The following is a 27,258-nucleotide window of genomic DNA, read 5'->3' as shown; positions in this document are numbered from 1 at the left end:
GAACGATGAATTTACAAAAGGCACTAAAGATAGCCGACGTGAGATGCAAACGGCGTTCGATAGCTGGCTCGCGACGGCATTTCCGGCGTCGCCGCCCAAAAAGGCGTCGAAGAAGGCACGGCTGCTGCATCCCCTGCAGCGCCGACCATTGCCGGAATCAAGTCCGCCACGTCCACCGCACACACACCATCGCCACAAACCCACGACGCTCCCGGCGCTGCAGGCCCCACTCGTCCCCACGTCCCATCAACTCGCTCGGTTTCACTCGTTGGTTGCCGAGTGCAGCTGCCACGCGATCGAGTACAATGACACGTCGACGCTCCCCCGGGTCGCCTTCTTCCGTGCCCTAGCAAGCGCCAACCAGGTCGACATTGGTGTCCAAGTGCCGAGCACGTTTTTCAGCGATGGCAAGGGCGGCTTTACATTGCTTTACACGGCCACGTCGGCCTCGATCCTGCAAGCCAAAGCGTACGCGACCAAGGTCGCCGTGATGAAAGATGCCCAACAGATCGTTCGTCTGCTGACTCGGTCGGCGCCGATGTTGGGCAGCCATCCCGCAGACAAACACGGGGCTTTGGTGTGCTACAAAGTGCAGCAGAGCCAAGGAAACGACTTGCAATTCCTACAATCCAACGTCGCCGTTCTACAGCAACTCGACTCCATCACGAGCAGCCCAACTACGTACGGACGACGGAACAGGCAAACGCTTGATGCGTTGTTCGTGGATAGGATTGCGGCGCTGCAAGAGTACATCCAGCCAAAGGGGTCCAAAACGTGGCTCGTCCGCAGCGTGTGGCAGTGCAAGCACCCCCCGTTCGTATGGGTTCTCTCGGACCACGAGCACAACTTCGTTGACACCACGTCGATGGCCACGTGCCACATTGATAAATGCACCACAAGGTACAGCGCCAACGCTGCTCGATTCCCTCGCTCATGGCATGGCGCAGCTCGTCGTGGCCGGTGCCCAAAGCCGTCGCAGCCAACTTGGTGTGTGTGCTCGAGTCTGCGTTAAACGTACGGCAGCCCCTTTGCCCATGGAACGCATGGTCGACATCGTGTATGGCAGGTCAAGTTTGCCCTGGCCGTCGTCGACTTGATTCAGAGTGAACAAGGGCAGTGGTGGCTCACCCAAGTCAAAGCGTTTCGATGGAAACGTGTGGTGGTGGTGCCGCCGCCACGGCACGTCGCCAGCAACCAAGACGAAGGGACCCCGCGAGTGTGCTGCGTGAATACGTTGGTTCGTTGGCTGACGGCGTCGTAGGCGACTTGTGCGAACAGGAGCTGCAAGCACCCTCCAAATCCCAACCTCTCGATGCTCTACAAGGCACATCGCGGCATCGAGGAGGGAACCTCATCTTGTTGGGTAGGACGTTCTCTTTTACCATTTCGACAACGCCGGCCACGACGACCCAGCCGGTGCGTGGGAAGCTCATCTGGCATGCCTCCATCGCAAAGAGCGCAATCGGCTGTACAACCGCGCCATGTTTTGCGACTCGTGCTATGCTCTGTACGCAGCGAAGAAAGCCATTCCCCCCGCGAAGCCTTCCAAGACACTTTCCAAACCCCCAGTCAACACAGACGACTTGTTGGTAGCTTTCGAGGCGGCCATTGCCATTCACGACGGCGCACACGTTGCTTTCGCCCCAGAAGATGACGCACCGACTGCAACGGAGCCTAGCCCAGGAGGCGACTCTATCACGGCGCGCGATTCAGTGAACCAACAAGTTGATCCTGCACCCATTGCGTCCACGGTCATCGCCTCGCCAAAAGCGCTTCGAGCGGAGGTCAAACCTTCTGCCATCGATACCACCGACCTGCCCATTTCCTCAACATCAATGCCAGCAGCAACGCCATCCTTGTACCACGTCGAGCACGCCCTGGAGGCCTGCGATCCTGCCTACACAGAGCTTCCATCATCGGTTCGACCATCCAGCACTCGACCGATGCCTCACCATCTTGACACACTCTGGGCCACGTTAGCCCCAGCCCCCGTGGCCCCCTCAACGAGTGCTCCCTTGGAGCGTGCCGCAACATCCAGCAATAGCATTGTAGTACTACCCCGGGAAACGATCGACCTGGATGCGAGCCGCTTCTTCTTCGACGATAGCTACAAGCGATGCCTTCTGGCGACCATTCGCACGCATTTCCAAGCGATGCACTGCGTGCAGGTCGAGTGCACCGACGACACGGGCGGGAAGCGAGCGCTAGCGATACAGACGTTGTTCCTCGACGTCCAGGACGAGTGTATCGAAGGGCAGTACGGACTCTTTCAAGCCTCGGCTGCCGCAACGTCGTCGCTAACTCTGACGCCGTTCTACTCGATGCCTCGCTGACGACTCGACCAGTGCAATTCTCGAGTCAATCCATGTCCATTACGTTGATCATGTCATGAACGAGTCGCTTCATGTCGTGCGTTGTCAGGATCATGTGGGGACAAGCCACTTTCACCTTGGGCCGCCACTCTCCCGACGGCAGCACGACAAAGTAGTGCGCCGTAAACGTTGCCTGCTCCTGGTACCATCCTGTGGCGCCTTGGGTGGTCCCTGGCATGGCCCCGAGCACACCACACGATTGCGCTTCCTCGTACAACGTGGCTTGGAAGTGCTTTCGTCCTTGATGCCCGCGCACCATCCGCTGGACTTGAACGGCCGCTTCGGCACATTTCAAATGGCTCGAGCGATTGTCGAGAGCTGTGGGATGCGCTTCCACGTGCGGCTGTGGGTATACAACCTCGTGCGACGGCATGAAGCTCTCTGCGACGGCCAGCAAGTCTTGTGTGTTGGGCGCTTGAAACGACATGGCCTTGTCGGGACTGGAAAGTGGCGCCACGTTTGTCGGGGAAGGTGCAAATCCATCGCTTTCCTCAAGCGCATCGTCGGGAGGGACGTCCGAAAGGATGTGGAGAGCGTTGGCAACGATGGCGTCCACAACGACCACCGACACATCGTGCACCTGCGCGAGTCGGGAGGGGCTGTCTGGGGGGCTGCATTCGTTGCAGGGATCCTCACAGGTCGCGTCGTTGTGTGTGGTAGCATCACAGTGTTGTTGGTTCGGCTCTCGCTGCTCGGCGATGGAGTTTGCCGGCGGCAAAGAGAAGTCCAACTTGGATGTGGCGTCGTCTTTGGCTGGGGACGGTGCTGGCACCACGTTGGCTTGATCGCCTTCCGTTTCCTCGCTGGAAGTGTCTCGAAGCTCTGTCCCGCCGCGGGGGTCTAATGTCACGTTGGCCGAATCGAGATGGGCGTTGCTCGGGTCGTCGATGCGGTGCATCTCTTTGGCGGACTCGTCGGGTGAGCCGTTTGCGCGATTGACCTCTTTTTGCACCTCTTCCAATTCTTTCTGCGCCTTGAGCGCGCGTACGCCGCGCACGCCGTGCGTGGTGTCGGCGGTCGCAGGACGTTCGGCAGCACCTGACTTTTTGCGCACGCGCACTTCATAACCATCCACGTCCAACACAACTTCTTTCACCTTGGAGAAGAGCAACTCGGACGGCGTTCCCATGTACGCATGGAAAAAGCTCTCGAAAGGGGACGAGACCGTTCGTTCGGCAGGAGTAGCTCGTACTTCTGGCAGCGTTTTTGTCAACTGGACGTGCACGTTAGGTACCGTTGTTGGGTCCGCGAGGGTTGCGTTGTCTGCTGTGAAAGGTGGGGCAGCTGTTGGGTCACTGGGGCTGCGGAATTTGGGGTGGCTTACACGTCGCGGCAGGGTCTCTATCGTGCTGACCGGTGACTGATGTGGTGCGTTCGTCTGTGGTATTCTTGTGCGTTGGCCTGTAGTGTCGAGCGCTGGCTTCGTGCGCGTTTGTATTGCAGAGGGCGACGCTGCTGGGATCACGTGCTGTCGCTGTTTAATGGCTGGCATGACCGTTTTCATGCTTTCTCGTGGCCCTGTCAACATGGCGCGTTTCTTCGCAGGATGCTTCTTTGCAAAGGTAGACTTAGGCAATGGACTCTTGGCAACAATCTCCTGTATGCGCTTCGATGACGCCAACAACATCGCGTTGACCTCTTCTTCCAGTCGATATGTGTCCACACTGTCGCCCTTTTGCTGCATCATACGGTGAAGCAACTTGGACTCGTGGGCTCGCGCGAGCGCAAACTCCATCTCAAGAAGCCCTCGCTTCTCCACCGACTTGCATTGGGCGAGTTGCAGTTCCCGCGAGTTCTCTGACGCAATGAAGGTCTCGATGATGCGAAGGTTGTTTTGCTGCACAGCTGCCGCGGACGCTGTGTCCAGCGTCGGCATCCCTCGCTTCGTTGCCATCTCGGCGGCGGCTTTTTCGCCTTTGCACCGACGAAACGCTTGACTATGTAACGCCGACATGCACATGATGCCATTTTTCAAGCAAAAAACCCAATTTTGAGGAATTTCTTTCCATTTTCGGGCGAATTTGACGGATTTCCTGCAAATATCCATGAAACGACGCTATTTCTCTTTGTACCGTACTCATACATTATTCTTATGACACTTTACTCACCAATGTCCACGTCATCGCGTGGGGACGGCAATGCGTCGCTAAAATGTGCTCTCGGTGCTTCATGCGCTTCATCAATCCTGCTGCTGTCCCCAGGTAAATCGATTTCTTCTGCCGCGCGTTCTTCTTCACGGCCTTGCTCGGGGGCATCAACTTGGGAACGCGTGGAGACAGCGATGAAGTCAAACTCAGCTTCGCTGCCGCTGTCGTCGCTCTTTGCCTGCTGTACGCTTGTTGGGAGTTCGAACTCGGCTTCACCTTCGTCTTCAATGTGAAAGGATCGACGAATTGGAGTTCCGTTGCTCGCTTCACCCGCAGGTTTTGATTCTGAAGACTCGCGCTGTGCCTTTAGAGCTGCTTCGTAGTCTTGCATTGCAACCCATTGCTCATGCGCCGTCGGCAGCGCAGGCTCTGGTTCGACGGGCTCTCCACGCTTTCGTTCTTGCTGTCGCAGATCCGATAGATATGAGGACACCGTAGCCTTCTTTGCGATGATTTCTGTGCGGTCGACGAGGTCTTCAAAATTCAGGCCCGGGTACAGCTCGTATGCCCACTCCTTGTACGCGGTGATGAGCTCACGCAACGCTTCAGACTCGTTGCCGTTAGTCACAGCACCATTGAAATGTGTCGGAAACGAAGAATACACCAACGAAAACCCTTTCGGCCCGAGCAAGTGTTGCTCGGAGAACGTGGCTCGCTTCTTCTTAGCTTTCAATGGAATTGACTCATCTCCTTCCTTGTTTTCCTCTCCAAGCGGCATGTCTTCCTCCGTGGCGTCCACTTCCAGATCCCTCTTCTTGGACGCGCTGTCTCCATGACCGCCAAGCACGGCCGAGCTTTCTTCCCATCCCGACATCTCGTGAAAAGTTGCGCGGCAAACGAACCCGCCATGTATTGAACGTGGCAGGAATATTATAATCTACAGGTTTCAGGGATTTTGCTACGGTATGAATTTATTGGCAAATTTTTTGACAAAAATGCCAAAAATTGTTACATCCCAATTGGATTGTAATCCACAGAGCATGCAGAACCGGCACGGCGGACGTCATGGAGGAGATGGAAAGTGCTTGTGCGCCACATCCATTCCAGGGAGTGCTCCGCGCTCCATGGAGACTCAATCACCCAGGAAACCACACAGATTGCACGCATGGGTGCATGGGAGTTGTGGATTGCAACAGCACTTGAAGTACGTCGGTGTTTCGCTGTCGCACCGTTCGACTGTCCACATCACCATACCTCCTCCATTCACACGGACAGGTGGACCCGAAAGGAAAGGAGGATGTGGGGGAAGATGTGGCTTTCTGATGGTTGATGCGGTGTCCGATGACGTGTTGTTCATGTCGAATAAATAGATTACAACGGGATCTTAGTCTTGGACGAAGGTAAGACTCGTAGGGAGCATAATGCAGGACAGCATGATGCTACATGGGAGCGCCTAGGTCTGCTGAGGCTTCAGTGCAATAAGAAAGGTGAGGGGGCCTGTGTTCGAACACCTTTGGGCCATAGGGGGCACTGTCGCGGGAGCTGCAGCGGACGAAGCAATGGGGATTGAAAAGTCGACGCCGTCGAGCCATGCGGCAGGGTCCAAAGTCATCGAGTCGTCGAACGAGAGATCGTCCAGCTGATCGAACATGAGGCTGTGTTGTTTGGACAATGTCGGGGCCGCGATCGCTTCTGGCAGCTCGTCTTTCATGAGACCATCTTCAACCTTTACTCGCTTTTCATCGCTGACAACTTGTTCCACCATATCCTCGTCGCAGGCGGAGAGCGATCGCTTCTTTGACTGCGCCAGCTTTGCCACGACTTCAGTGAGCGACGCGATCTGGCTTGTAAGCGCGTCAAACTGCGTCTGCATTGTCTTCACCTGCGACTTGAGCACATCGACTTCCGATACTGTGCCGTTGGAGCTGCTCACGGACGCGTCCGAGTACGTCTTTCGTCGAATCTGTGCCATGAGTTCGGGCATATGTCGGACAAACTTTTCATGGCGGAATTCCCACCAGTTCTTGGTGGGGTCGTGTGCTTCGATGAGGATATCGTCCTTCTTGAATTTGCGGAACCCGTAAAAGTTGAGTTGCCGCACGAAGCTGCTAAAGTTGCTGTGCTTGAAGTACTGCGGCAGGATCGCCTTGGCAAACTCCTCGGGCTCTTTGATCACGACCGTCGTGCCTTTGTTCATCCAACCCGCGATGCGCACCGGCGAGTCTTCGAACATGGCGTAGATCTTCTGGAGAAACAGCGGGGCTGCTTCAACCTTGGATTTCATGGATGGCTTCATGGGGAGCGAGGAAATCAGAGAATGGGCGGCGCCGTGTCGACGCGGACGTTGGAATGATTCGTCGGGTCCCATGGGCCGTCAACACTCGCGACGATGTGGCCCGCCACCGTAATCCGGATCGGTGGTGGCATCGACCAATCAAATCGCGTTTTTGGCCCACCACGACTCACGGCGCCCTCGGATTGGTCCATTGATGACCATCATTTCGCTGAAATCCTCCGGATAACGATAGGAATGGCGGTCTGTATGCGACACGAGATTCAAACGAATGGGTTTAACGTGGTGTTTTTAACGCACGGTGGGTTGACTCGAGGCGCGAAAGACGACTGGTGGAAATGCGCGCCAACAGGCACTACGTCCTTGGAGAGACGCCAGGTTCGCGCACGGGCTGCTCAGTCGATGGACAGCATCTTATGACCCGAACCATCCCATGTGGAGGCCATATAGAACAAAATGTGACCCGAGATCGGCCAACAACGATGGGGGAGCGATGTGACAAGGGGAGTATACCTTTCTTCAACGGATGTATCTTGACGCGTTTTATTGGCGGAGACGTTTTATTACCGATCGAGCTTGTTGACGACTTCACTCAAGTTCAAGTTGCAGAAATGGGGACCGCAAGAATATGAAGCTGGGAAGCTGCGCTCGAGGCAGCGCATCGCAATGCAGAGCAACTCACCGTTCGAGTGGCCTAGTGTCCGAGAAAGGGGTTCGATTGGGTCATGTGTCGGTGCGCGCACAGGACGGCGAATGGCGCAAGTTGTCTCTTTACCTTGTTCCTGTACGAAATTGGTAATAATTTTTTAAATCAATTAAAAAATTCTTCTTATATTTTAGAAAAATTAGAAAAATTATCTTTTATTTCTTTAAATTTTTTTAATATTTTACATGCTTCAAGTTCTTCTATCAAGGGTAAATGTTTCAAGTACTGTATGAATACGTCACGATTACAGTATTCACATAAATGAAAAATCCATTCATTATTGAGATAGTCAAGTCGATGGAGCGAACAATCCACGGGCGTCGGCATGATCTCCAATCACGACATCGCCCAAGAAAGCATTGTTCTCGAGTGGATTGCTGCTGCTTCTGGCCGCTCTCCATCCTTGACAGAACGAAGCGCGGTTGCGCATCGTGAGAAAATGGAGTTTTCAGAGGAGCGAGTGGTCGAACACAACTCTGGGTCGACACGGGCGATGGGATCGGCTTGATCACGTGGATAGGACTTCCCATTGCGAACGCGGTGTAGGGATCCATCATGTACATGCGATTCTCTGGACAGAACTGGTTCACATCGACGATGCAGCGCTTCCTTGTGGAGAACTTGTTCGCCAGCATCGCCTTGACTCACTCTTGTCTCGGGCGGGGCTCCATCAATGTTGTACTCTGGACGCATGGTCCGGGTGTCTTGTGCGTGCTGTGGTCTTTGTCGCAGAGTTGGCCACTTACCAAATCGACAAGGACAACTCCCGCATAGCAGCACAACGTGATTGCAAGTCTATGCGTGGCGGCGGCAAATTTGTCCCCCGCGTCGCCAAGCGTCGTGGATCCCTCGTGTGGCTGCATGTTGGCTCCATGAATCCACGGCTGCAGCCGCAAGGAGCGCACCACGGTGCATGGGTGTCGCGATAAACGAGATCGTTTTCGGTCGAGTTGTCAATACGGCTCCGCTCTCGAAGACATCACAGCAAAGGAACGATCGATGGATACACTTGAGGTGGGAATACGTCGGAGCTTCGCGCAAGGCACATTTTGCATCACCATGTGCCATCGATGGAGTCAGACGTCATGCAGTGGACGTCCTACCACAGACCGTTTGGAATCCCGCGAGCGCATCGGTCGGCAAATACTCCAACGCCGCCCATCGGTACACCGTCCACTGCATCGTTGTTCTCGCCAACATTGCGTGGGTGGAGGTGACCTCTGGATCGATCACGGCCACCCCTTCAATAGCATCGACGATTGGTGCGACGACATTGCGCGATGCACGTGCCGTCCAGCAACAGAGCTGGACGCTGGAGAAGATATCAATCCCCTCGAGAGAATCATTGCTCTTGTCAACACAGGGCCATTCTCACGACATGTCCTGAAAGCAATCGAAGCACCCTCCCCAACAGCACTGCCGGGAAAACGTTGTCGATTCAAACTTAGCATGGCGCAACACTTCCAAGTGATTCGAGCGCTCGAGACACAGATCTTCACGCTCCTCCATCGCTTTGCTACAGCGATCGGCATACCGAGAAACGACTCTGTTGTCGCTGCCGTTGTTCAAGCAGATGATAGTGTCAGAAAGACTCGGCCAAGGGGGTCACCACAGACGGGTGGTGCCGCCGCCTCTCGTCGACGGAGAAACGTGATGCGTTGTGGGTGGGGGGTTCAGAAGGAGGTCGTTCATGTTGTGTCGCCCAGGGTCGTTGGCCATTTTCTTGCGTCCTCCGCCCAGCCCAATCTTTTCATGCGCGACTTCCACAGTTTTGGATTGCCAACGTGGCGCCACGCGACGTTCTTCAGGCTCGGGCAGTGCCACGATGGGTTCAACAGTACATCGCACCCCTCCGAGAACCGCGGACGGGACACCCGCTCCCTTGAAGTTCATGTCGTGTGCGGACAGTTGACAAGGCAGCGCCCGCTTGGTGGGGCTAGGCAGGTCCTGGATTCGCATGTCGTGGGTGAGGAAGGCGGGGTCGCTCACGTGGCGCTTGGAGAGGGGAGATGGCGGCTCGGATGCTCGATTTCCCAGAGGCTGACCATAGAAATCGGTCTTGGCCGAGGTTACCATGGCATGATGTGCCTATGCGTTCGTTCATCCAACACATCCACGACGACGACGTCCCCGACCTCGATCGCCAGGACTTTTCGCTCCGCGCAGTGCACGAGCTGACTGTACGTAATGTCGTCCGAGGATCCGAGCAGGTCTTCTAGCCGGTCTGGAGGAATATCGACTTGAAACGTGTTGAAGAGGAGGTCGCTGAGCCGCGGCAGAGGCTATGGGAGTCCATCAATCGAGTCGACGTGGCACAGCTTGTCGTGGAGTACCAGCTTTGTGTGGACGACCTTGTCGTCGGGTGTGTCTTGGATGACATGACGAAAAAGTTGCTGGAGCGTTCGATTGTGCGTCTCTGCCAAGAACACGATGCGCTGAGCGTCTTTGAAGAGCTCCCTCGGGTGTACATCTTCCGGTGGCGTTGCTGTGGCATTCAAGCAAAGTAGAATGTCCTTCTCCATCATGTTCATGTCGGAGGGAGGCCGGCCAAAGGAACAAAAGAGCGCGGCGTCGTCAGCGCTCAGTTGACAGTGCGCTTGCAGCAGCCGAATCAAATGCCGCTGGGGTGGACAACAAGCAGTGTCATGGGGACGCGTCGTCGGGGAAGTCGACTTACCTTGTCGAACACCCCCACCGCATCCGGGTGACAGAGGCGGTAGAGCTCCCCGACACCCTTCCCCACGTTTTTGTACTTGCCCTCCAAGTACAGACGAACCTAGCCATGACCACATTCTCCATCGGAATCCCATTGCGATGGCCCTCTCACACGATATCTCCAACCAGGCGAGACACCACAAGCACTCGACGAAATCCCGACCGCATTATTGTCCGAAGCACAATCCATCCCGCACAAGCAGAACACACGAAAAACCGCATTGCATGGATGCCCCTCGTTGCCGCATGGAGCACGGACCTTTTCTTGGACCGCGGACCGCCGTGTTGGGGCTTTGGTTGGCGACGGAAGGATCGGATTCAAATGGCTAAGCACGTCAACGATTGCATGTTGGCCCAAATCATGGTACCATTGTACCTTGGTCTGATGGGCGACGCTTGCGCGCTGGGGTGCTGTTTTCCTTTGCTAAACGTGTAGAACGGCACAAATCCAGAGTTTGTGGGATCGAGGAATGGCCAGAGTCGTCGGGTGGCGTCGGCCGCGCCATCGCCAAAGACACTCTCGATACATCGAGCAAACGCGTCGCGGGGCAACTGGCCTTCCTTTTTCACATCAAACACGCGAAACGCCGAGCGCAGGTCTCGGTGTTTTAGCAGCAATTTCTCGACAAACGTCGCGTACAACTCGGCAACACCAACGTCGTCGGCAGCGCCGTCGAGACCGTCGCATGGGGTCTGTTCCATGAGCGGCTTCACAAGCGACGGCGGAGGCGGAAACGCTTTCACGCCATGGGGCTTCTCCATGGCCAGGTGGAGCGCGTGCAGTTCGGTGGCCCCGTCCAGCGGGAGGACGGCCGCGGAGAATTCGGCGTAATCGATGGCTCCGTTGCCGTCGGGGTCGAATACATCCAAAACGACGTTGATTTCTGACGGGTGAAGCCCCAGACTCGTCAAGCACTGATGAAACTCGCGATGGTCGATGGTTCCTGGCAAAAGGACCACACCGTCGATTACTACACGCTTCCATATCGACGAAATCGTCACGGCCATGGCACCACGGCCCAGCACAACCAGAAACAGGAGCTGGCACACTGCACATAAACTCACCGTTCTTGTCGGCATCAATCGAATGGAAGAGTTTATGGAGTCGATGGCGCTTGGACTGGAGGATGTGCTGGACTTTCTCGAGCACTTGCGCGTTCGAGAGGAGCGCGGGAGGGAGGGGCAGCTGATCGTAATACGTGTCAAAGAACGTCTTATAGTCGATAGATCCTGTGCGATGCGGGTCCAGCTGCCGAAAAAGTGCTGCAATGTGCGCCGCGTCCATGCCGTGGGCTGCCAGTCCTTGCTGAAACTCCTCCCTGTCGATCATCCCGTTCCCGTCGGCATCCATATGACGAAACATGTCCTGAACGTTCCTTTTGCCCAACGCTTTCATCTGTTGCATGAGCAGAGAGGTTGGAGGTGCCGCCGCTGACGCGGCGGCTTGTATCCTTGTCATGATCTATTTATACCTGGCACCGAGACATTGGCGTTCCGCGTGGTCGACAAGTAATGTCTCTTGCAGCCTGCGTCCATGCTTGGTGGAGCAGCACGCACTCGTTTATGGATGCTTTTGTCATCAACAGTTCGCACCCATGGCATAAGCATTGGCCTGCGCACTTGTTAAGATGGCAGGGAGCAGCATGCTATCTCTTCATTCATTTTCTCTAGTTCTTCCTGTGCGCTGCTTTGCATGATGCGCCTATCGAGCGACTAGCTGACACCGCGTGCTCGCATCCAAGGAAGATGAATGACGAAGACACACCACGTGAGGAAAAATAAAACACGTAAGGAACGTGATGACACGTTTAAACATATATCCCCGTATTGGGTTTTATTTGAAGAATTTTCAACATCATCGTATTTTGATATATTCTCTGATACGTTGACGTTTTATATATGAGTAAAATCGACCTGTATAAACGTTCCCCAATCGAACGTCCGGAACGTGCAGTTCTTCAAATCTGGCACCAAGCAATCGCTTCCTCGGAAGCGGCGGCAAGGATGACCGACCGGACTAAATTCGCCGCACTGGACGCAGAGGTGGACTTGATCATGAACGCGCCAGAACCGGACTCGAAGAAGCCGAAGAAACAGTTTGGTCTTGCGAATAGGAACCAGCAGCTGCGTGATTCCACGTATCGACGGGACACGGGGTTTGGGAGGCCGTCCCAGGCATCGTCGATTCCAAACCCCATGCGGAAAAAACCTCGTGCTTCGTGGGCCGGTACCGACCACGGTCCCAGCTTTGAAGTGTCGAGAGTCTCCTCGCAGCGCGACTCGAGCCCGTTCTACTCGGTAACGAATCCGATTGTCAGGCAAGGTTCCAACACGTCGTCATTGCGTCCAACGGTTCCATCGACCAGAGTCATTCCAGGGAAAGCGCTGATCGCAGGAGAAGCAAAGAAGCATTCGAATCCACCTGTGTCGGTTGCTGCGCCGGTCGCCGCCAATCCCATATACGGCCGAAAAGTCACGAACCTCATGACCTTCAGCCGAGAGACTCAGCCTGGTGTCCGAGGAGTTCAAATGAACACGTTGGAGGCATGCAGCAAGGGCAAGTATTGGCCTCCGAAAGGCACAGTGCTCTCGCCGCCAGGAACCAAACACAAGAACTCTCGAGCTAGTATTGCATCCACAACGCCTTCGAAGGCCGCTCCCAGCGCCTCCAGGCGACGATTAAGCCAAGCCCATGACGCAGACGACGATGAAGTCGTAGAGACAAGGCATCACCGATCCAAACGGACAGAGACGGAAGGACCTGTGCGTACAGTCAGGCCACCCCACGCGACCGACTCGGACGGATCCAAGCAAGCGTCCTCGAGTGCATCTCGCTTGGCTCGAGTGGACGACAACAGCTTCTTCTTGGAAGACAAGCCATTTCAACACACGATGCCTTCGTCGCTGTACGACGACGAGGACGTGCCGCGCAGGGAACCCATGACGTCGTGGGCGAAGCGGAGGTCGGGCGGAACAGCCGAGGCGCCGATCCACTTGTCCGATTCGGATGAAGAACAACTGACGGAACCATCCAAGCGGCCTACGACGACTGCTTCCACCACCGTGGCTCCTACCGCTTCGAACGTTGGGGTGTTTGAATTGGACTGCCGCTGCATTTCTTCGACCGGCGTGAGTTGGCGAGATGTCAAGATGAGCATCACCAAGCTGTCGTTGCAGTGGGCGACGTACGCGGTGTTTTTCGACTACATTGACCAAGTGCTGTAAGATTTTCGAGATGGCATGACGCGCGGCTGGAGCGTTGTGTCTAGGTGGGCGAAAAAAGCGCCGTCGCCATTCGTGGTTGTGGTGTTCAAGCAGTCGTACTCGCCGTTGCGGTTCATCGTTGTGCAGCCGACCGACACGGCGCAGTGCACGGCGCTCATGCACCTCGTGGACGAACATGGCCATCCGTTGTGGCAATGGCGCGATCTGTACGTGCCGTCAAACAATTGATGCTTACGCTGCGCTGCAGGAGTCCGGACGACGAGTTTGGCGAATCACGTGAATATGTCAGGTACAAGTCGCTGTTGCCGGCGGTGGACGCGGGGGACGTGGCACGGCTTCGGAAAGCGACAAAGCGGGCAGTGGAAGGATCGCCGATCGTACTGACTTACCCCTTGCCACCGAACGCGACGGACGTGATCTCGATTACCCGAGCAGATCTCGACCGCCTGCAACCGATGGAGTACCTCAACGACAACCTCGTCGACTACTACTTCAAGTGCGTGGGAAGTTTCATAAAGGTGGATGACGACGGGGCTGCTCCTAGATGGCTCGTGATGGCCGACATGCCATCGGCCGCCGCATTCTGCACCATCGTCAGCTCCCATTTCTACACTCAATTGCGGGAAAATTACGCAAATGTCGCCACGTGGTTCACCAACCTTCTCGACAACGACTTGATCTTTATTCCGATCAACCTCCAGTGCGTTGACACCGCCGTTGGCCGTGGAGGTTGACGCTGCCGTAGGCTGCACTGGAGTCTGGCCGTCGTTATGTACCCGAAGCACTTCACAGAAGCCACCGACTCGGTTGGCGACGCTTGCGTTGCTTTGTGTGTGTTAAGGCTGTTGTGTCATGGCGTAGGGCAAGCCGCCAACGGTCATCGTCACGATCGACTCGATGGGTACCTACCATCGAAAGCCCAAGATCGTCCAGAACTTGAAGAAATTCCTCCGACTGCACAGCGGCATGGACGAGTCGTCGAACATGGTGGACCGCATTCACACAACCAAGCTCCATGGGCCGCAGCAGGAAAATGGATACGACTGCGGCGTGTATATGCTGCTGGCTACCCAACACATCCTGCGAACGTTTGAAAGCCTCCGCAACCACGGCGACGTCTACCCTGACGTTGACAAACTCCTGTCGTCGGACGCCTTTGGGCAAAGCGAAGTCGACCAGACACGGCAAGCCATGCTGACGAATTTGGAGGCGCATGCAGCCGCGTACGCCATGCAAACCAGCGCACAGGGCCCCCCCACGTAAACTTATTTATCCATGGACCACCCGCGAGAGAATAACTCAACCAGACCTTGGTCGCATGTTGTCGCATGAATGGAGACACTTGATTGGTCAAAACTAATTTTAATCATGATATGGACCAATCAAATGCGTTGTATTCAACTTCAAGAGCACGCAAGGATATCGCGACCCATCCCCTCCGTGCCCAAAACTCGGTAGGTGGCGCAAGCTCTCGCCACAGCCGGTTCCCGTGGGGCTTTGCTAGAGGCCGCCATGCGCCCGGTTGTGCCGCGGACGCGCTGTCCCCAGCTGCTATGCTGACCAGCATCGATTTCCCCATCGTATTCCGACGCAGTTACAGAATGGTCCCGAGTTGGACGGTCGCCTTTCTTGCATCTCGCCACACGTCAGCGCGAAGTCGATAACACCCATTGTTCAACATGCGTCGACTCGGCCATCTGCTCGTAGTTGCCTTCGCCACAGCCGCGATCGCTCCTGCGCTGCCGTATTGTTCAACGGCCCAGTGGTCCGATGTGCTCACTCAAACCCAGGCAAGCGACTACTTTGGACCATGCAAAGCCGACGTTGGCCTGCCTGATGCTACCAATGCCGAGAGTCTTCGCCTCACGTCGTCCCAGGTGGCGTTGGCTCGAGACTCGGAGAACTGCCAGTGGCTGTTCGGGCACTTCCAATCGACGGCATCCGCTCTGAGCCACTCTTGCTTTGAGCTCACCCTTGTCACCACGTCGACTTATGAACTCTTTCTGTCGTATGTCGACATCAAGGCGACGTATCCGCCAACGCAAACGCGATGCAATACGACCCAAGTTCGGGAGGCAACCCTCCACTCCATCATGAACTCGAACAACTCGGATTGTCTGAGTGCCGCTGGCCTGAATGCCACCGTTGCCCTGGACCACCTCCCAACCCTCCATCAACTGGCTGTGCTCCGAATCACCGACCAGTGCGGACTCTTGTTTGCCGACCTCCAACACGTCGTGGGCACCCTGCCTACGTGTGCGATGTTCAACGAAGGCACGCCGATCCAGGCAATTGCACATCTGTCCCTGGACACTGCCGTGGGATGGTTGGAGGTGCTGACGCCGTACGTGGAGCCATGGACGTCTCAAACGACGGACACGAGCGTAGCTATTGAATTTCCGAGGAATCACATGCAGCTCGCAGCGGGCGTGCTACTCGCGGCCATGTTGGCAGGGACAGGCTTTGTCATTGGGGTGTACGTCCTCTACAGCAACCACCGACTTCGGTCCGTCATGATGCCAGTCGAAGAAGAGCTGAGGCTCCTGGCGCAGCAAGCCCACCGCCCGCCGTCGGAACATCCCATATAATCTAAATTCGCGCATTTATATTTATGTCTACTATACAAATTCCAATACAAAGGTGAAATATGCATCACAAAATCAGAGCACGTTTTCTCGAATGTGCCCATTCCAAGCAACTGTACCGTACAGTTTACTTGAAAAACTTTACGAGTGTTGTACGACCAGCACTTTGGTATGCATCGTGGGCCATAGTGATCGTAAGTGCAATCGAATTCTTAGACGACGCGACAACAGATGGGGGGCCACTGATTGGTCAACATAAGTACGAAAATATGCAGATTTCGACCTTCACGACACCGGAATCGCAACGGAATAGTGAGAAAGTTTATTTAGTGTGCTATGAAAATATATAAATATACAAGATACAAAGGTTTGATTTTTGCGAAGCGTCTGTGACGGACTTGTCACTGGCTGACCCTGACCCACCACAGCCCACTGTATCATCGACTATCGTAAAACGAAGTATGCCCTGGATGGAACAAGTCGCATGCGCCCCGAGAGTACTTTTTCGCAGACTAGTACATCACCCATGCATGAATGGACATACCTTTTCTCGCACTGAAGTCTTTTTGACCAATCATGGTTCGAGCGTGCGACTGTTCCAATCAAAGATCACAAAATGCGCTAAGGCATATTTGGCCAATCATGAGCTAAGATGCTATTTTGATTTAACCTTTTGAGTGGAATCCCACTACAACCCTTGCGAGTTTTTACGTTGGCTATTGGTGTCCAGGGCACATCGCTTCGCCGCCCCAACCAACGTTGGGCGTGAATTCACCTGGCGCGCTGCCATCTCTGCTGCAAGCCTATCTCGCCGCCATGCCTTGTTTCGTTAGGATGTCGAGTCGGCGGTCGCGCGCGGCTAAAGCAGCCACACAGAGCCCCCCTTCGACAGCGGGGTTTCCTCGGGTGGCTTGGACCGGGGCGTCACGAAGTCAACCGATGTTACTGTAGTAGGACAACGAATTGGAATGGGTTGGCGGTCCGAGCACCCAATGGCTACGTACGGTAGCCTCCGCAAGTAGACTTCGCCGCAGCCATTCTTCGATTGCCTTGGACTCGATGAAGCTGACCCTCCTCTCGCTCGCCCTCGTGGTGGCCACCGCGGTGGCGGGTGGTGATGTCGACGCAACGACTGCTCCGTTGCCGACTCCTGCTGCCACCGTCCCCACAACCGCAGGAACTCCTGAACCCACCACAGATATGCCCGACATCGACGACGACGATACCCCCGAACCTACTACCATTGCCCCCACCACGACCCTCGAGCCGACCACGACCCTCGAGCCGACCACGACCCTCGAGCCCACCACGACCCTCGAGCCCACCACGACCCTCGAGCCCACCACGACCCTCGAGCCCACCACGACCCTCGAGCCGACCACGGTCTCACCAGAGCCAACTACCTCCACGGCATCCCCTGAGCCCACGGTGGATGTGCCGCTTCCCACTCCTGCTGCCACTGTCCCCGCAGTTGCGAGTACGCCGGAGCCCACCACTGTCGAACCCGATCTCGAAGAGGACGACACACCTGAGCCCACGACGACCACCCTTGAGCCCACGACGACAACAATCGAAACGACCACTGAAACACCCGAGCCGATCGAACCCTCTACCACGACCATCGAGCCTTCCACGGAGCGTCCTGCCACTATGGATGCGCCGCTCCCGACGCCCGCCGCGACCGCGCCTGCCTCGTCTGGCACCCCTGAGCCCACGACGGGGGAGCCTGACAATGAAGACAACACCCCTGAACCAACGACGAATCTCCCCGACGTCGAAGTTGGTTCGCTGGCACCTACCACGACGACAGCGGAGCCCGTAGCTCCGACGATCTCGTCGGTGGTGGAATCGCCCACCGTGGTGCCTGCACCAACTCCGGCCGTGACCGTGCCGTCGCAAGCTGGAACGCCTGCACCCACCGAAGGCACTCCCGACATCGAAAGCGATGACGATGACAGCACCACGACAGCAGCACCTGGCACGGCCTCGTCCGGCGCTTCTACTCCTGTCAAGGGAGCGATTGCCCCCGAATCTCCATCGTTCAACGATAGCCGCACGTGCACTCCATCCGACTTGGAAGCAGCCATTTCTGCATCGTTCGAGTCGCGTTATGCCGACATGTGCGCCGTGGACGTCGGTGTGTCGAGCGCGTCGTTTAAAGACCCAGCAGCCAAGCTGACCTTCGCCGAAATCGTCAAGTTCAACGCATCCACCAACTGCCACGCATTCTACACGGACAAGGAGGCGGCGTTGGCATCGCAGCACTGCGCCGAGCTCAACCTGTTGGCCCACAACGTGACGTTCGACATGGCTGTCACGGCGCTCATCGTCGAGTCCGTTCCGAAGGTGTCGACCAAGTGCAGCAAGTGGGCGCTGTCCGCTGCGTCCGCCAGCCTCGCGCTCAAGGCGAGCTTTTACTCGTGCTTAGCCAACACGGGTCTGTACTCGAGCATCTTCAAGCTCACGACGCTTCCGTCAACCAAGCAGCTCAAAGCGATCAAAAACAACACGCGATGCCGCGACCTCTTTGCCGACGTCCAAAAGATCATCAAGAAGCAGCCGCATTGCGCGATTGACAACAACGGAACCGACATCCACACGTACGAGGACGTTCCGTTCGTCGGATCGCTTGACTGGCTCATCTTGGCTGCCACGCTCAAGGAAGCGAACGCCCCTGTCAAGGCAACCCACCTCATGGCCATGACGATCGATCCCCACGAACGTTCGCACGCTGAAGTGGTCATCGGCGTCATGCTGACCAGCGCCATGGTCGCCTTGGTCGCATTTGTTTTGTACAAGCGCAGTCGGCACTTGCCCAAGTCGACTGAAGAGCGCAAGCGCCTCCTCCAAGTCTGAGCACTCGATGTGTTGAACATGTATATATGCTGCATGCTGTTTCTCACTCGTTTTTGTTTTGGATGGTGCCACGTGGGCCAGTTGTCGACGAGCACGAGCAGGCGCGGAAGAAGGAGGCGTGGGTGGAAGCACTCCTGCGCTCAGGTTCTTTGTGCCTGCGCATCGTGGGCCGGTGCTTGGAATGGCGGCGAGATATCATCACAAGATAACCAAAATTTATTCGTGTCTGCACTCTACGTTGTGCATGTGGTGCGCAATTGCCTACCCGACCTCGGCGATACGCTTCTTCGAGAGGGTCGATGACCAAAGCGCTCGTTTACACTTGTAACAAGCGCTTGCGTTCCAGTGTGGGTGTGGGCGCAGCGGGGCGCTTCATCACAACGACCAGCGCCACGAGAACGATGCCAACGAGACCCAAAGCCAGCATGGCGTGGGTGTTCGCATGGGCTGCATCGCCAACTTGGGCGTTGGATACAATCGCACGGTTCGAGACGGCGTCGTCCAAGTAGTCGTCGGGGTCGGGCAGGTCGGTGGTAGGTTCTGGGGTGCCCTGGCTGTCCCAAGGTTCGAGGGTGCCGGCAGGAGCAGCCGTACCACGGGGACCGGTTTCCAAAGGCTTCAACGTGGTGGTGGTGGGTGCAGCAGTGGTGGCCGGAGGGTCCGTGTAGTCATCGTAGTCTGGGCCATCGGTGGTAGGTTCCGGAGTGCCTTGGCTATCCCAGGGTTCGAGGGTACCAGCAGGTGCGGCCGTGCCTCGAGGACCCGTTTCGAGGGGCTTGACGGATTCGGTCGGGCGGGGAGCAGATGTGGTGGTGGTAGTAGCAGGTGCTGCCGGCGTCGTGGTGGTGGCGATGGCGGCGGGCTGTTGCGTGGTGGCGTCATCGTCGCTTTGGAAATCCGGCAAGTTGGTTGTCGTGACAGGTGTGATGGGTGCAGCAGTCGAGGTTGTCATGACAGGTGCAGAAGTTGTGGTGGTGACAGCGTTCGAGTCGTTCAGCACACACGCGATGCGGTCGCTCAGCTCTTTTCGTTCGCCGAGCTGGTTCTTGAGCCAGCACTGGTTCTGGTACCACACAAACGCCTTGCACCCGAGGGTCTTTTGACAGTCGGCCGTGCACTCGGCCGCCGAGTTGCGGTCCGTGTACGAAATGTCGTATCCAGCGTAATCCACGTTATATTCCAAGCCAGGGCACGTCGCAGTCGAAGGAGTCGATCGCTCCAACACGCACGAGTTGCGGCCAGGGAGGTAGCGAGTGGCACCCTTCGAGCTCTTCAACCAGCACTGCCCTTCAAACCACACAAACAGTTTGCATCCAGGTGTGCTCTGGCAGTCCGCCGTGCATTCGTCCGCAGACTGTCGGGTCGTAAACGCAATATCGTGGCCCTCATAGTCCACATTGTAGTAAACCCCAGGACACACCAAAGTGGGCTGGGGACCAGGCGTCGTCAATGCACACGCAATGCGGTCTTGGAGGTATTGCTTGTTGGCAGCCTTCGACTTCAACCAGCACGTGTTCCAGAACCACACGAACGTATTGCATCCAGGGGTGTTGACGCAATCGGCAATGCACTCGTTGGCAGAATTGCGCGGAGTAGACCCAATGTTATTGCCTTCGTAATCGACGTTGTACTCCAAACCAGCACACATGGGGGTGGTTGGCGTGACTGGAGCAGATAGGACGCACGATATACGGTCCGGGAGCGACTTCTTCTCGCCTTGGAACGACTTGAGCCAGCATTGATTTTGGTACCACACAAACAGCTTGCATCCTGGCGTACTCGCGCAATCGGCCGTGCATTCCGCGGCCGTCGCGCGGTCCGTGTACGTGATGTCGCTGCCTTCGTAGTCGACATTGTATTCCAAGCCTGGACACGTCGACTGGGCCGCAGCCACGGCGGCAATCGTCGAAAGCAACGCAACCTTCATGTCAGGTTGTCAAAAGAGGAAATGAAGTTGAGCCAGCTGCGGCCTATTTTGGTTAAGTACGACTGAATTGTGGTCGAGGTCACGTTACATGTAATATAGTATGATTTTATGTAAAATATGCGAAAGTTCAAGAACATACAATAATAAAGTACAACGAGCTGGTAAAATCAGATCAAAATTTGCCATGTAGATGGCTGTAGAAATGGCATCATTGAAATGCAGATACAAACTACAAGTAACATTTTCGTACTTAAAGAATATCGAAGAGCCAATCACAGATTCCGATCACCTTGAGAAGAACCAATCAGAAGTGATCAGGCTGCAAGGTGATAGCTATATGTGTGTGTATGTACCTTTTTCAAAACCCAACGTAATAATTGTACAGTTGTCACAGGGAGCATCCCTCTTCCTTGGCCGCAACAAGGAGCCCTGTCATTGCATCGCACATGACGCGCGGTTGTCGAATCATGATGGTATTTTTCCCATCGCGAAATTAATGCAACATGCGTGCTTCCCCTGGATTCCCTTCGTCGACGTCCAATGCCCGGATAGAGTATCCGGAATGGACGAAATGGTGGGTTTCTGCGTTTTAGTTGGCATAAATTGTTTTTGAGTTGGAAAATTTGACTCGACATTCGGTTGGAAAAAATATTTACGCAATTTTGGTAAAATGATATTCATTTTTGTCGACAGTTCAGCTGCGGATCTTCAATCGGCCGCGCCATGTCGTACCTGCCTGAAGTTCACATCCTGAGCGGCGCTGGCAAACCCATCTTCTCCACGAAGGACGCCGACAACTGCGACAACGTGGCTAGAGCCGGCTTGATCCAGGGCCTCAGCAGCTTCGCGGACGACGCGCTGAGGCAGATCACGACGCCGACGCATGAGCTGACGTTCCTTCCGTCTCCTCCGTTGCTCTTCTTCTGCGCCACTCCTTCTTCCCTCCGAGGTGAAGCACACACGCAGATGCAATTCCTCCACCAAAATCTCGTACTCAAATGAACGTCAGGTCTGAACGTCGGGCGTTTGCTCCACTTGCTCAAACATCACCTACTCGTGTTCTTGACACAAAACGGCGTCTCCCTCATCGAGTCCAACCCGAGCTACGACCTGCGCAATCTCCTCTATGGCACCCACGGTGTCCTTATGGCAGTTGTCTCTGCGTGGACATCGACAGTGTGGCCACAATTGGATGGGTTCGGCGTTCGATGTGTACGCATGACATCCCCCTCCATGACTCGTCCACACATCCAGAGCGGCATGGACGTTCCAGGGCTCGTGTTCGGGCTGGTTTCGCACGGCGACAGCGTTGTAGCTTACAAGCAGGGACTGCCGGACCACCCTCTTCCCATCGAAGGTCCCCACACTGTCGTGCTCTTCCTTCTGACCCCACCGCTGTAGATGTCCACGTCCTGCTCCACATCCTGCAGCACATGCCGTCCTTCCGGAAGTCGGAATCGTGGACACCGCTGTGCTTGCCAACTTTTAACCGCGGCGGATTCTTATACGGCTACGTATTGTTCCTGTCGAACGGGATGAGCGTATTGTTGCTAAGTAACGACCAGAGCCAACGCCAGTTCTACACGTTCCAAACGCAGACCCGTCGTGTCCTTGAGCCGTTGCTTTTGAAAGCTTTCCCTCCGCCACCAGCCGCACAACCATGTAAGCCGCTGCCACAGTTGCCTGGACAGTTCCAGCCGCTCTTGCTCCACTTCTTTTGTCAGTCGTTCGTCACCCACGAAGTCGTGTGTCCGCCCTTTGAAGGTACGCTCCGTCGCTAGCTTTGGAGCCATCCATGAATGGATTGCATGGGTTTTTATGCGTGCACAACGCATAGAGTGCACGCTGCTCGAGTCCCCATCGTGGCGCCTTCACGTCCTCCGGGTATACCATACGCTACATCAACGGCTTCACCCAACAAAGTCGGAAACACTCGTCATGGGCGGCGCACCGTCCGCGGCTTCGATTCGTTCGTCCTCTACCTACTTTCTTCGAGCTGATACGATGGTTGCTCTCGGGCTAGTCAAGCCACAATTGGGGCTGATGTATGTGTGCTGCCAGCCGCTTTTGACGGCGGAGCAGACCACCGATTTGGCAGAATCGCTGTGGCATGTGCTGCTCGAGAGTTACTGGGCGTAAGGCGCGAAACCACCGAAAAAACATGACCAGCGCATTGCCACACCGAAAAAACATGACCAGCGCACTGCCACACGTGATACGAATTCAGATAACTCAACCTCATGGTGCCTCGCCGCACTGACGCGTTTCGAGGAGACCGAGGATCTGTTCGGGCACAGGACGACGGGCAGGATCGAAGTGCATGCAAGCGGTCGCGAGGTCGACAATCCACTGGGGGCACTGCGCCGTGAAAGTCGGTCGCAGGTTTTCGTGGAGCACTCTCCACACGATCGACGCATTCGACGAACTTCGTTTGTCTTGCACGACGTCCCAGTACGGCAACTCGTGGGTGTCGAGCTCGGTCAGCAGCACCCCAAACGAAAACACATCCACCGCGACGGTGTAATGCCGGAATGCCAGCACCTCTGGAGCGATCCAGCGATACGTGCCAACACCGCATGACATGCTAGCGTCGGTCGCGCGCCTCGAGATGCCGAAGTCAGCCAGTTTTGCGCCAGTGGTCTCGTCCAAGAGTACATTTCGGCTCTTTAAGTCGCGGTGAATAATTCCGTTTGCCTTGAGGTACACGAGCGCTTTCACAACGTGGATCGCGATAGCGATCTTTTCCGCCCACGGTGGTGTGGAAAGCCCTTTCGAACGAGTCAAAAAGTCGCGAAGGTCGCCCATGGGCATGTACTCCAACGCGGCATGGACGTCGGTGGCCTTGGTCCATGCTGCGGCCAACAATGCCACAATGAAAGGACATTGAAGCGACGACATCAAGTCAAGCTCATCGAGAAAGGTTTGAATGTCCGTCCGCGTCGATTTCGAGCAAGTCTTGACGGCCACCGTCTTGTTCATGTATGTCCCTAGCCAGATCGTTCCAAATGCACCGGAAGCCAACGGCTTTGTGCGCTGAATGGCGCCGACGGCGACTTGAATACGATGCAAATTGTGCCAGTTGATCCCGTCGTTGTGCATGCTCGCGGCAGAGGATGCCGCTGTCGGGGCATTCGACGGATGGCGGATGTACAATGCTGGTGGGGACGTGGCTCCGTCATCGTCCCTCTTCCCACGACGAAGGAAGCGCTGCCAGATGCAAAAGACCGACACGAGCGCGATGGCACCACCCAGGAAGGTGATGATCGTGACTGCAATCGTGTGGCTGGAAGCTGACGAGTTCAATTCGACTACCGCAGGCGTTGGATCTGGAGAGGAGTCTGGAACTGGAAAAGCCGTCGGAACTCGAGAGGTAGCTGGAGTTGGAGCTTCGGTTTCTTCAGCGTCCGTCGGCACTGGAGTCGCTTTCGGCCATGGCTGATACGATGTTGGCGTCGTTACTGGCGGCAACTTGGTCACGTTTGTGAAGTTGGACATGTTCATGCGCAGTGTCGTCGATGGTGTCGCCGTCAATGGCCGTGGTGTGCTGGGTACGTCGGTGACTTCTTTCATGTGTGCCAGATCGCGGCTCGGAAGAACGGGATCCATCGCCATGGCGAGAAGACTTGATGTCAGGAGTCGGATGCCGCAACCCATTGGAATCGCGCATCGCATGTGAGCAGCATCCAAGGTTCATGCGTACACAACCAGAATATTTTGAGCAGTGTAAAACCGCATTTCCCTTTTATGAAGTGTACAATTTACTATTGGTGACATAAATGCGAAAAAAACCTCAATTTTTCCCTCCGGGAAAATATTTCGATGCCGATTGAAGATATTTTGACGGCATCGCTTCTCAACAGGATGTAAAAGTTGCTGTCGCCACCGACGGACGACGCCATGGCCGCCATCGAGTGCTTCTCCGCGGCGAACTTCTCGGGCTCGCCGGTGCTCCTGCCAGCAATGCTCAATATCACCGACACGACAGATTGGCCGCAATCATGTACGTTCAAGTCTTGGCGGGTGCCAAAGAACGTGGCAGTCATCACTTTCCCCGCCTCAAACTTCGACGGCGTTCCATATCGAGTGGACTCCACGTCGCCATCCATACCCAATCCCCGCTTCAAAGTCAAGTCCTTCGCCGTCATCGACCGTGCTGACCAAGCGCATATCCTTGTGGACACTGGTGACACGTCATTCGCGCCGTTCGTCGTGCCTGTAGGCACGAGGCTGCCATGGATCCATGGCGAAATGGACATGAGCGTGAGCAGTCTGCACATCCCACCCGGCGCTGTCCTCGTCGGATACAAACGTCGGTACTTTCTTGGCCCTTACCGCGTCTACAATGGAACGTCAGTGACGCTGTATGCTTGGAACAATCGCATTCGGTCTGTCATGGTGCTGCCAGCGACATCGCCGCTTCCTCCACAGCCCACCACGGCGCTTTCATCGACCGTCAACAACGCGTCGGCATACGTGCGCTTCTACGCCAAGGCAAATTACGACATACTGTCACTGGAAGAGTCGGTTGCCGAAGGCGGCGTGCCATCCCTGGAGGACTGGCCGTTCGACCTCGTGGATATCATGCCTCGGTCCATTTCCCTAGATCCAGGCGTCGTGCTCATTCAGTACAACGAGACCAACTTCCAAGGCGAGCGCCGCTTCTGGAACAGGTCCAACCCCAGCATGCCTGAAGACGCGACTCGCTTCCTCATGCGATCTTTCAAGGTCATGAACGCATCGGCCGCAGCAACAGAGGCCAACCAGACCGACTACGCTGTGTGTGCTGCCAACATCAACTCGTCCAAGGTCGACTTGTACATCCAAGCGGGCGACACGATTCCGGACATGGCCGTGTTTGCCAGCACTGCGGGCTGCTCCCCCTTGACACTCTCGCCTACCGTCTTTGTCACTGTATATGCAGACGTAAACTACTCGGGCGCAGCGACTACGTATAACGCGACTACGACCGCCATCATGCAGCTGAAGGGCTCCATGATCGTGCGCGCGACGACATCCTCGCCGGTCGTGTTGGAGCTGGCGTCCGGGAAAACTATGTGGAGTGCCGTGGGCGCTGTTGTGGGTGCCGCTTTCCTCACGTTCGTGGTGTATCGATGGATGGCCCGTGTTCGAGTCGCCAAGAACGACACGACGACGCGCCTTGCTGGGTCGACCAGATCTCACCTGCCATCGGCGCGGCCTCGTTCGTCGATTCCATCGCAAGACATGGATTGGGGGGACTTGGCTCTTATTCGATTGGATTCGTGCCAGGTCGTTCGCGAGCGATTTGTAGCGTCTGGAGCGTCGGGAGTCGTCTACAGCGGCACGTTTCAAATCTCCACGCCGGTCGCGATCAAGGAACTCCACGTGTACACCGCCACGTCTGTCCAGCGCTTCATTCGCGAACTTAACCTCCTGTCGTCGATCGAGTCGCCGCACATTGTCAAACTCATTGGGGCGACGTGGACATGTCCCAGCGACCTCCACGCCGTCTTTGAGCTCATGGGTGGCGGGGATTTGCATTCGTACCTTTGCCAGACCCGGCGCGACCAAGTGGCATGGTCAACGAGGCTGCACTGGACTAAGAGCGTCGCTGAAGGGCTTTTCTACCTCCATTCCATGCAGCACATGCACCGCGACCTCAAGTCTCGCAATCTCCTCCTCAGCACGGACGTATCCAGTTTGAAAGTGGCCGACTTTGGGACCGTGCGCGATGTCGACGACAGCACGCACACCGCCAATGTCGGGACGTATCGATGGATGGCCCCCGAGATGTTGGCATTCCAGCCGTACACCAATTCCGTCGACGTGTACGCGTTTGGCGTCGTCATGTCTGAAATCGAAACCCACCAAACGCCGTATGCGAATCTCTTCATGTCGACTGGCGGATCCGCCACGAAGCACCCGTTCGAGTCGCACGTCCTTCGAAGAGTCCTCCACGAAAACTTGAGGCCGACCTTCTCCCCCGACTGCCCCATTTGGTACAAGTTTCTCGCGCTGCGCTGCATGGCTGAAAATCCTGCGGACCGGCCGTCCACTGCGGAAATTTTGCACATACTGACCATGCAACAACGTGAGATGGATGAAAGCAAACATGACGACGAAGAGTGACGGACGGTCGACATTTTGTACCTTCATGGCAAATCCTCGTGTCTCTGCCTGGTGTCCTGCATAGAAAGAGACTCGCCATCGCTCGGTTGCAATTCTGTGTGTCTGGGGTTCACCCATTCAAACGAAGAGAGCATCGGGGAGTTTGCACATCACGTTTCCACCGACGAATGCTACCTCTGCGACTAGCTCCATGTCCCACGACTGCTTGATCGAATGTGCTTGCTCAGCTTCAAAATACAGGAGCGTGTTCGAGGTGAATGGTCATGAAGTGGCATGGTACAGTATGCGCGAATAACATGGCAAACACAGTGTCACTGGCCTCGATTCGACATGCAGGACCATTCGAACAAGCGCAACCGGAGCACTCGGTGGATACAACCAAGA

The 27,258-nt window shown here is 55.9% G+C and overlaps 12 protein-coding genes across 15 annotated transcripts; 7 read left to right on the top strand and 5 right to left on the bottom strand.

Moving 5' to 3' along the window:
* Positions 1-24: 24 nt before the first annotated feature.
* On the top strand, positions 25-4,298 carry H310_02495 (hypothetical protein). The gene is made up of 6 exons (XM_008866029.1): positions 25-681; positions 730-900; positions 948-1,014; positions 1,067-1,216; positions 1,262-1,324; positions 1,368-4,298. Exons 1-6 carry the CDS (start codon positions 44-46, stop codon positions 2,331-2,333), a joined length of 2,055 nt encoding a protein of 684 aa, XP_008864251.1. The 5' UTR covers positions 25-43; the 3' UTR covers positions 2,334-4,298.
* On the bottom strand, positions 2,359-4,266 carry H310_02496 (hypothetical protein; the record flags this gene model as incomplete). Its single annotated transcript, XM_008866030.1, has 1 exon — positions 2,359-4,266. The coding sequence occupies one exon, from the start codon at positions 4,264-4,266 to the stop codon at positions 2,359-2,361; it is 1,908 nt and encodes a 635-aa protein (XP_008864252.1).
* Positions 4,299-4,431: 133 nt separating the features above from the next.
* Positions 4,432-5,412, top strand: H310_02494 (hypothetical protein). The gene has a single exon (XM_008866028.1). It carries the CDS (start codon positions 4,969-4,971, stop codon positions 5,293-5,295), a length of 327 nt encoding a protein of 108 aa, XP_008864250.1. The 5' UTR covers positions 4,432-4,968; the 3' UTR covers positions 5,296-5,412.
* A 500-nt stretch (positions 5,413-5,912) lies between these two features.
* H310_02493 (hypothetical protein) lies at positions 5,913-6,755 on the bottom strand (the record flags this gene model as incomplete). Its single annotated transcript, XM_008866027.1, has 1 exon — positions 5,913-6,755. The coding sequence occupies one exon, from the start codon at positions 6,753-6,755 to the stop codon at positions 5,913-5,915; it is 843 nt and encodes a 280-aa protein (XP_008864249.1).
* A 2,108-nt stretch (positions 6,756-8,863) lies between these two features.
* H310_02492 (hypothetical protein) lies at positions 8,864-11,635 on the bottom strand. Its single transcript, XM_008866026.1, has 7 exons — positions 11,239-11,635; positions 10,550-11,117; positions 10,433-10,499; positions 10,136-10,234; positions 9,792-10,079; positions 9,594-9,740; positions 8,864-9,546 (listed from the first exon to the last, which is right to left on the bottom strand). Exons 1-7 carry the CDS (start codon positions 11,630-11,632, stop codon positions 9,064-9,066), a joined length of 2,046 nt encoding a protein of 681 aa, XP_008864248.1. The 5' UTR covers positions 11,633-11,635; the 3' UTR covers positions 8,864-9,063.
* Positions 11,636-12,137: 502 nt separating this feature from the next.
* Positions 12,138-14,777, top strand: H310_02491 (hypothetical protein). 4 transcript variants are annotated; one of them, XM_008866023.1, is made up of 6 exons: positions 12,138-13,394; positions 13,443-13,604; positions 13,688-13,894; positions 13,943-14,098; positions 14,144-14,204; positions 14,260-14,777. In XM_008866023.1, the coding sequence occupies exons 1-6, from the start codon at positions 12,178-12,180 to the stop codon at positions 14,659-14,661; spliced, it is 2,205 nt and encodes a 734-aa protein (XP_008864245.1). In that variant the 5' UTR covers positions 12,138-12,177; the 3' UTR covers positions 14,662-14,777. The 4 variants fall into 4 exon arrangements, with proteins under 4 accessions (XP_008864245.1, XP_008864244.1, XP_008864246.1 ...); XM_008866022.1 differs by having other exon boundaries at positions 13,646-13,894; XM_008866024.1 differs by having other exon boundaries at positions 13,646-13,894; positions 14,144-14,777.
* A 59-nt stretch (positions 14,778-14,836) lies between these two features.
* Positions 14,837-16,049, top strand: H310_02490 (hypothetical protein). Its single transcript, XM_008866021.1, has one exon. The coding sequence runs from the start codon at positions 15,078-15,080 to the stop codon at positions 15,984-15,986; it is 909 nt and encodes a 302-aa protein (XP_008864243.1). The 5' UTR covers positions 14,837-15,077; the 3' UTR covers positions 15,987-16,049.
* Positions 16,050-17,042: 993 nt separating this feature from the next.
* H310_02489 (hypothetical protein) lies at positions 17,043-18,839 on the top strand (the record flags this gene model as incomplete). Its single annotated transcript, XM_008866020.1, has 1 exon — positions 17,043-18,839. The coding sequence occupies one exon, from the start codon at positions 17,043-17,045 to the stop codon at positions 18,837-18,839; it is 1,797 nt and encodes a 598-aa protein (XP_008864242.1).
* Positions 18,840-19,037: 198 nt separating this feature from the next.
* On the bottom strand, positions 19,038-20,807 carry H310_02488 (hypothetical protein). Its single transcript, XM_008866019.1, has one exon. It carries the CDS (start codon positions 20,764-20,766, stop codon positions 19,156-19,158), a length of 1,611 nt encoding a protein of 536 aa, XP_008864241.1. The 5' UTR covers positions 20,767-20,807; the 3' UTR covers positions 19,038-19,155.
* A 651-nt stretch (positions 20,808-21,458) lies between these two features.
* On the top strand, positions 21,459-23,954 carry H310_02487 (hypothetical protein). The gene is made up of 4 exons (XM_008866018.1): positions 21,459-21,715; positions 21,776-22,123; positions 22,168-22,530; positions 22,604-23,954. The coding sequence occupies exons 1-4, from the start codon at positions 21,490-21,492 to the stop codon at positions 22,903-22,905; spliced, it is 1,239 nt and encodes a 412-aa protein (XP_008864240.1). The 5' UTR covers positions 21,459-21,489; the 3' UTR covers positions 22,906-23,954.
* On the bottom strand, positions 22,873-24,473 carry H310_02486 (TKL protein kinase). The gene has a single exon (XM_008866017.1). The coding sequence runs from the start codon at positions 24,436-24,438 to the stop codon at positions 23,005-23,007; it is 1,434 nt and encodes a 477-aa protein (XP_008864239.1). The 5' UTR covers positions 24,439-24,473; the 3' UTR covers positions 22,873-23,004.
* A 145-nt stretch (positions 24,474-24,618) lies between these two features.
* Positions 24,619-27,258, top strand: H310_02485 (TKL/DICTY5 protein kinase). The gene has a single exon (XM_008866016.1). It carries the CDS (start codon positions 24,664-24,666, stop codon positions 26,872-26,874), a length of 2,211 nt encoding a protein of 736 aa, XP_008864238.1. The 5' UTR covers positions 24,619-24,663; the 3' UTR covers positions 26,875-27,258.

The sequence above is a fragment of the Aphanomyces invadans genome (assembly GCF_000520115.1).
Source record: "Aphanomyces invadans strain NJM9701 unplaced genomic scaffold supercont1.3, whole genome shotgun sequence".
In the NCBI taxonomy this organism is placed as follows: Eukaryota; Oomycota; class Saprolegniomycetes; order Saprolegniales; family Verrucalvaceae; genus Aphanomyces; species Aphanomyces invadans.
The sequence above is the reverse complement of the archived record's forward strand: the minus strand, read 5'-3'. Positions and strand labels throughout refer to the sequence as shown.